General features: G+C 45.7%; 1 protein-coding gene across 1 annotated transcript; it reads left to right on the top strand.

Moving 5' to 3' along the window:
* Positions 1-2,949, top strand: neff2 (neuronal intermediate filament family member 2). Its single transcript, XM_079261872.1, has 3 exons — positions 1-1,133; positions 1,733-1,857; positions 1,943-2,949. The coding sequence occupies exons 1-3, from the start codon at positions 126-128 to the stop codon at positions 2,001-2,003; spliced, it is 1,194 nt and encodes a 397-aa protein (XP_079117998.1). The 5' UTR covers positions 1-125; the 3' UTR covers positions 2,004-2,949.
* Positions 2,950-7,605: the final 4,656 nt, after the last annotated feature.

The following is a 7,605-nucleotide window of genomic DNA, read 5'->3' as shown; positions in this document are numbered from 1 at the left end:
CGCTCGCTCATCCTCACCGATGGTGTGCAGAACAAGGGGGACATAAATAAAACCTTCTGAACCTAAAACATACATCTTTTCCTTAAACAAACCAAAAAAAAAAAAATCCACGGCAGAAATTCATCATGAGCTACGATTCTTTCTTCTCCCACCGTCGCCCTTGGGACAGCTACAAAGGCTCCCGGTCCACCACCAAATCTTCCATGTCTTCCTCTCTCTACTCTTCTTCCCGGCCTCCTCCATCTGGAAAGAGGATCCTGAGGATGTCTTCCTCTTCTCTCCCAGATGGTTCTCAGAGGATGGACCTGACTCAGGCCAGCAACCTCAACACAGAGCTGCTGGGCCTGCGGACACAGGAGAGGGCGCAGCTGATGGACCTGAACGACCGCTTCGCCACCTACGTCGAGAAGGTGAGGCACCTGGAGCTGCAGAACCGAGCCCTGTTGGCGGAGCTGGACGCTCTGAGGAGGCGGCAGAACGACCCGTCCCATCTGCAGGCAATCTATGAGGGGGAGGCGCGGAGTTTGAGGGCCATGATTGACTCAGAGAACGGGGAGAAGATGCGGATGGAGGCAGAGAGGGATTACCTGCGGGATGTGTATGAGCAGATGAAGGAGCGCTGTGAAGACGAAGCGAGGCGGTATGTGGATGCAGAGGAGGCCCTGCAGAGGGCCAGAGAGGAGGCGAGCAGGGCCGTAGTCTACAACTGTGATGCAGAGGCCTCTGTGGTCTCTCTGTGTGATGAGATGGTCTTCCTGAAGAAAGTCTTTGCAGAGGAGCTGCTGGAGCTTCAGGCTCAGCTGCAGGTGGCAACCATCAGCGTGGATGTGGAGGTGTCCAGGCCCGACCTCTCCAGCGCTTTACGAGACATCCGGGCACAATATGAGCGGCTGGCACACAAGAACATGCAGGCCGCCGAGGACTGGTACCAAAGCAAGTTTGCAAGCGTAGCAGAGATGGCCAGCAAAAACACCGAGGCTGTGCACGCCATCCGGGAGGAGACCATGGAGTACCGGAGACTGCTTCAGTCCCGTTCCTCAGAGATCGAAGCTCTCCGGAATGTCATCAACTCCCTGAATAAACAACTGCGGGATCTGGAGGAGATGCAGGCGAAGGATGTGGAGAACTATCAGGTGAATGAGGGATATGTTGTCCCTGGGCAGCTATTTCATCTGAAGTTTGGTTTATGGTTATTGTATTCATGCAAAAAGAAAAATGGAAGAAAAACAAAAGCTAAACTAGAGATAAACACGGCCTTTGCGCTGCTTTTGGTGCTCTGGCACCTAAAAAGATGATGTGTAGTCAATAATGTAAACCCAAACTCTGGTCCTCAAGGAGCCGCTGTCCTGCAGGTTTATGTTGCCCATCTTCAACGCACCTGATTCAAACCAAACGTTCACTGTGCACGACTTTAAAAACTTGTTAGATCCATTTAACTTGAATCAGGTGTGTTGGAGGACAGAAGCATCTAAAACCTGCAGGCCGGCGGCCCTTTAAGACCCGGGCTGAGATCCCTGATGCAAACTGAAAAAGCATAGACAAAGAAAACACTGATATCATGTACATACAGTTTATACTTGTATCAGCAGCTTTTTGTGTTCTAGCAGAAACAGGGCAAACAAAGCACAAAACAAAACACAGCAATAAACTTCTAAAATACATTCATTAGTTTCCTTCTGTAGGGTTTCCTGTTGATGCATTTGACAGCGATGAGTGTTTTTTATATTTATAGATAAGGATAAACGAGCTGGAGCGGGACATCACTGAGGCTAAGCAGGAAATGGCTCGCTACTTGAGAGAGTACCAAGACCTTCTCAATGTAAAGATGGCCCTTGACATTGAAATAGCAGCATACAGGTAGGAAACGACCTCTTTCTTCTGCTTTAGATGCTGTTTGCACAGATTGTCTGACACGTGCCATCTGCTTTCCTTTTCTTCTCAGGAAACTTCTGGAGGGGGAGGAGATTCGTCTGACTCACCCTTCCCTTCCTGCTCTAAACTGAAATCTAAATGCCATGAGAGGGGTATCAAATTAAAATCCCTCACACATCTTCATCTCTGCCCTTACTATCCCCTACCACTCCCTTTCCTTCCCTGCCCTTCCCTCCATCCTCTTTCCCGCCAAAAACACCGATTTATATTCACCTCCAAAAAACAGAAACAAGTAAAAACTCATCTCTCAAGACAGCTGCGCCCTTGTGCCAAACAAGAGGTCCACAAGAAGTCCCCCTTCTTCTACACATTCTGACACATCACATCAATGTGACGGCAAACTCAACTGCACTGCATTAGTTACAAAGTCGGACAGCGATGTTGTTTTGGTTGAGCTCCTCTTTGTGATGCAAGCTAAGATCCAAATCAGACTTAACTCTGACTCTCCTGAGACCTCGTTGTGCAAACATTTGACCAATTGTTTGTAAAGGAGGACCAAATCAAATCCTGTTATCTCTCAGTGCTTGGATCTTATCTCCAACATTATTCACAAGAAACTCTACCAAACGATGTCCCGCACCCCCCTGGTTCTGTAGTCGTAGTTCAGCAAACCAGTAACCTTAAAGATTTCTTTCTTTTTTTTTCTTTCTTTTTTTTTGTTAGGCGTTCATTTTATGTCCTTGCTCTTTAGTCTTCATCAGCTTTTACATTTACAAATAGTGCAAATATTGAGTCAATTTGGTCTTTCTTCACCAATTTTCTAAATTTATAACAAAACAGTGCATGAATGCACAACATGCCGACATGTAAAGGCTGCGGAAGATTAAACTGTTGCTGGTTTCTCCTTATATCCATACGGCGTGTCTCTAAGTCTACAGACACTAGATTTCTTTTGTTCATTTAAGTCCATTAAAGCTTTACTGAAACTGAAAGATAACCGCAATAGCTCCTTGTCTGCTGATTCTACACCTACATGGTGCTTTACATCTGTGAAACTAAAACTAAGTTGGCACCATTACGCTCAGCGTAACTGTAAAAGTCGGCAACAAGCTTAATAAACATATACCTGACCTGCATCATACTGTGTATTCTGTTTTTATCTGACACTTTTAAGGATATCTGGCACTATATATGACTATATATTAAAAAGAAGTAACTCAGACATTACTTACAGCTGCATTTCAACTCGAAATGAACTATTATTATTTGTCTTTGTTTAAAAAAAGTACTTGTAAAATAAAGTATTTGATAGAAATGCAAACTAAAATATTATTTCAAGACTATTTGGCTTGTTATTTGTGCACAATTTCTTTTGCCAGCTTCAAGGTGAACATAACTTATTAATGATAAAGATGCAGCAAACATCAGGTCAAATTTTGTGGACATTAAAGATACTGCTGAATAATTACAATAATTACAGAAGCAGAAACATTTAAAATGTTTAGAAAACTACAATCTTTGAAATGATAATTTGCATTTATGGATAAAACAGAAGAATAATTATGAGAATGGACACAAATATGTTCTTATTTACAACTACACTGCTGATAGAAAATCTTCCCTCTGCAATAAATCCCAAGTTAGAACAAAGTTAAGATGAAACAGAAACAAGCTAAAAAAAAAAAAAAAGAAAAAAAAAAAGAAAAATGGTTTAATTTAAAACAACATTAAACTCAAATCCAAGACTGAATCCTTTCATTATGTGAAAATAATTATTGAGCTGATGACTTTGTCAAATAACATATATTAGTAATAACAGGTGGCGGGGAAGCAAAAGGTTGCTGACCTCTGCTTGTGACCATAAAAACTCAGAGTATTTATCTAATATATAAATTTTGATTTGTGACATTTTGTAAGATTTTATCTGCTGCAAACATTTCCTTCTACGACATACTTATTGTTAGTTTAAGAGTTTTTTTTTCTTTTTTTTTTTTTTAAGTTTTCAATGTTACAGGTCCGACATGAAGCAGCACCGCACCATTTCCTGTCATTCCGTGCTTCTGGCAAGCTGGACACATCTGTAATAAGTTGATAGATTGATCTGGCAAGATCATAGGCATCTTACTCAAACCACGGGAAAGATACAAATAAATAAATAAATAAATAAAGTGAATGGCTTCCTGAACTGTAAAAATACTAGAAAAAATAAAAAATAAACATTAATATTGACCATAATATATAAGGAACTCCCAGATACAGCCATAAATACAGAGGAAATACTGGTTTAAAGAGATGTTAAACAGCAGATTTCATGTGAACACCAACGGTGGATTAAACAAATACGCTGAATTCTCTGCAGCTTTCACTCTTAATCAATAATAATATTAATTTGACAACCTGAAATACATTTCCTATTTGAGCTGGCAAGACCAGTAGCAGCTGGTTTGCCCGTGCCAAACCAAGTAGGAGAGGAAACAAGCAGAGGGGAGCAGCATAGACTGCAGGAACTGCGTCCGCAGCGTCAGAGGAGGCCGCCGGGGTGGCTTCAGGATTACGACATTTCTTGACTCAGGGACGAGTCAACTTTAAGGGTGGGGGGAGTGTAGTGAGCGGGAGCTGCTCTGGTGATTAGGTGATTCGGAGCAGCTCTGTTGATTAGGTGAGTGGCAGCACCTGGGGTAGAGCAAGCAGAGGTGACAAAAGGACTGAGTCAGTGTGTGTGAGGTGTTCTGGGGAGAGGAGCTTGGTGACTGCTATCGGGTGATTACCCCGCCAAGCAACCGTCTAGTGCTCAGTGGGCCTGGTGGGAGGGTGCCGATCGCAGCTGTGTAGGGCTGCCGGCGGCGAAGACAGTTAGGGGGACTGTAGGGTGAGTGCACCATCCAGGCAGGGATAGGAGGAGTCAGGGAAATATCTAGGAGCACGCTCTTCCACTCCCCAGCCAGAGGAGAGGTACTCCTGCCGTCAGTGGAGGCCTCATTGCGCTGGGCCGGCATCTGCCTGTGACAGCTAATTGCGACGGACCAGCGCCAAAACTCAGACCCTGTGGGAGGGTCTCGACCCAGGGGAAAGCTAAGTAGTCTTTTTAATTCTATAAATTGTATGAATGTGTTGTGTGAGTGTAGGAAAGTTTTAATGGTGTTGTTTGCACCCAGTATTGGACGTGTTGGGGTTATTAAATTAGGAGTTGGATGCTGCCGCGGCTTGCCCTACGGTGAGACCAGGGATGGGGGGGGTCCTAAGAGTTCCCTCCGTATTGGTGAGTTTGCTGTGTGGGTGTAAAAGTGGGGACCTTCGGTTGGAGTGCTGTGTTGTGGAGTGGGTGGGTTTGAGGCGTTGCCTTGTGGCTCCTCCCATTGTGGCCGTGCACTAAAGGGAGCAAGTGACTGGCTCGAATACAACTGCTATCGAACTGCTATCTATCGAATCCCATACAGGTCTGAGACTGGTTGCCTTATGAACTATACAAAATAAAGGTTGTGTTCGTATTACCTTTTTGCCTCCTTATTCATTCTGCCCGGACCTCTGCCTAAGTGCAGGAATATTACAATACAAATAAATAAATAAAGTGAATGGCTTCCTGAACTGTAAAAATACTAGAAAAAATAAAAAATAAACATTAATATTGACCATAATATATAAGGAACTCCCAGATACAGCCATAAATACAGAGGAAATACTGGTTTAAAGAGATGTTAAACAGCAGATTTCATGTGAACACCAACGGTGGATTAAACAAATACGCTGAATTCTCTGCAGCTTTCACTCTTAATCAATAATAATAATTTGACAACCTGAAATACATTTCCTATTTGCACAATTCCACATTCAGTATTTACTTTAGTATTTCAGAGCTGCTGTTTTCGAGCGGCTCGTCATTATTTTAAAACAGTCCGGTCATGTGACTTTGCAGCCAATAGACAAAAAGCAACAGTGGCACGCCAATGACGCAGCCAATCACATTTCTTTTTACTGGCGCTTTGGAAATACGTCATGGCCATTGTTGCTTAGCGAGAAGTTCTGATTTTAAAATCAGAAGTGATGATAGAAATATGACGTAATCAAGAATGAGATTAAATTAAACTCACTGAATGAAATGTTCTGTATTTTTTAAGCTCTTTATTTCAGATGCTTAACTCCTCGTGCCCTTATTTATTTATTTTTTTTTTTTACAATGGTATAATTTATATTATACCCTTATCAGAAAGATAAGGCCCAAAATTGTCAAGACTTTATAACGAGTAAAAGAACCTTGAAATCGATCCTGAAACACACAGGAAGCCAATGCAATGACCTTAAAACAGGTGTAATGACATTTCAGCAGTTAAACGGCCGCCGACGGTTCAGGGGTTTTTCATTTTTCTTTTTATATCATGCTCATACAATACCTTAGACGTTTCTTATTTCAATAAAACTGCGCATGTCGCACCGGTAGGCGCTCCCCTTCTGATTGATCCCATTTTTGACCAACTGGATTGATCCGTGGTCGTTCCATAGCCAATAATAGCCAATGAGTGTCAACCTAGGTGGTCTGACAATCAGACACGTTTCCGCTTCCAGACCTCGACCTCCAGCTCTGATGCCAGTTCTGACCCCACTGCCGTAAAGACAATAAAATTCCCGTCACAGCGATGTGCAGCTTCTGTGTGGGATGTAAACTGGCTTCAGGGGGTCCGTGTGTAAACATCTGTGACAACGTGCGTAGTTGTGTGTGTCCGTGTGCAAAAGCAGAGGAAGCATTTTTGTCCACTTTTTCTCTGTATGAACTTTTGAAAAACGCGGAAATACACCCGCGAGGAGGTGGAGGAGTCGTTTACACCCGGGAGGAGGTGGAGGAGTCGTTTACGCCCGCGAGGAGGTGGAGGAGTCGTTTACGCCCGCGAGGAGGTGGAGGAGTCGTTTACGCCCGCGAGGAGGTGGAGGAGTCGTTTACGCCCGCGAGGAGGTGGAGGAGTCGTTTACGCCCGCGAGGAGGTGGAGGAGTCGTTTACGCCCGCGAGGAGGTGGAGGAGTCGTTTACGCCCGCGAGGAGGTGGAGGAGTCGTTTACGCCCGCGAGGAGGTGGAGGAGTCGTTTACGCCCGCGAGGAGGTGGAGGAGTCGTTTACGCCGGCGAGGAGGTGGAGGAGTCGTTTACGCCCGGGAGGAGGTGGAGGAGTCGTTTACGCCCGGGAGGAGGTGGAGTCGTCGTTTACGCCCGGGAGGAGGTGGAGTCGTCGTTTACGCCCGGGAGGAGGTGGAGTCGTCGTTTACGCCCGGGAGGAGGTGGAGTCGTCGTTTACGCCCGGGAGGAGGTGGAGTCGTCGTTTACGCCCGCGAGGAGGTGGAGTCGTCGTTTACGCCCGCGAGGAGGTGGAGTCGTCGTTTACGCCCGCGAGGAGGTGGAGTCGTCGTTTACGCCCGCGAGGAGGTGGAGTCGTCGTTTACGCCCGCGAGGAGGTGGAGTCGTCGTTTACGCCCGGGAGGAGGTGGAGTCGTCGTTTACGCCCGCGAGGAGGTGGAGTCGTCGTTTACGCCCGGGAGGAGGTGGAGTCGTCGTTTACGCCCGGGAGGAGGTGGAGTCGTCGTTTACGCCGGCGAGGAGGTGGAGTCGTCGTTTACGCCGGCGAGGAGGTGGAGTCGTCGTTTACGCCGGCGAGGAGGTGGAGTCGTCGTTTACGCCCGGGAGGAGGTGGAGTCGTCGTTTACGCCCGGGAGGAGGTGGAGTCGTCGTTTACGCCCGGGAGGAGGTGGA

This window comes from Telmatherina bonti, assembly GCF_933228915.1.
Source record: "Telmatherina bonti genome assembly, chromosome: 22".
Lineage (NCBI taxonomy): Eukaryota > Metazoa > Chordata > Actinopteri > Atheriniformes > Telmatherinidae > Telmatherina > Telmatherina bonti.
The sequence above is the reverse complement of the archived record's forward strand: the minus strand, read 5'-3'. Positions and strand labels throughout refer to the sequence as shown.

Coding starts and splice junctions, on each gene's coding strand:
- neff2 (XM_079261872.1), top strand. CDS start 126: ATGAGCTACGATTCTTTCTTCTCCCACCGTCGCCCTTGGGACAGCTAC. Junction 1,134..1,732: donor AGGATGTGGAGAACTATCAG/GTGAATGAGGGA, acceptor TTATATTTATAG/ATAAGGATAAACGAGCTGGA. Junction 1,858..1,942: donor ATTGAAATAGCAGCATACAG/GTAGGAAACGAC, acceptor TTTTCTTCTCAG/GAAACTTCTGGAGGGGGAGG.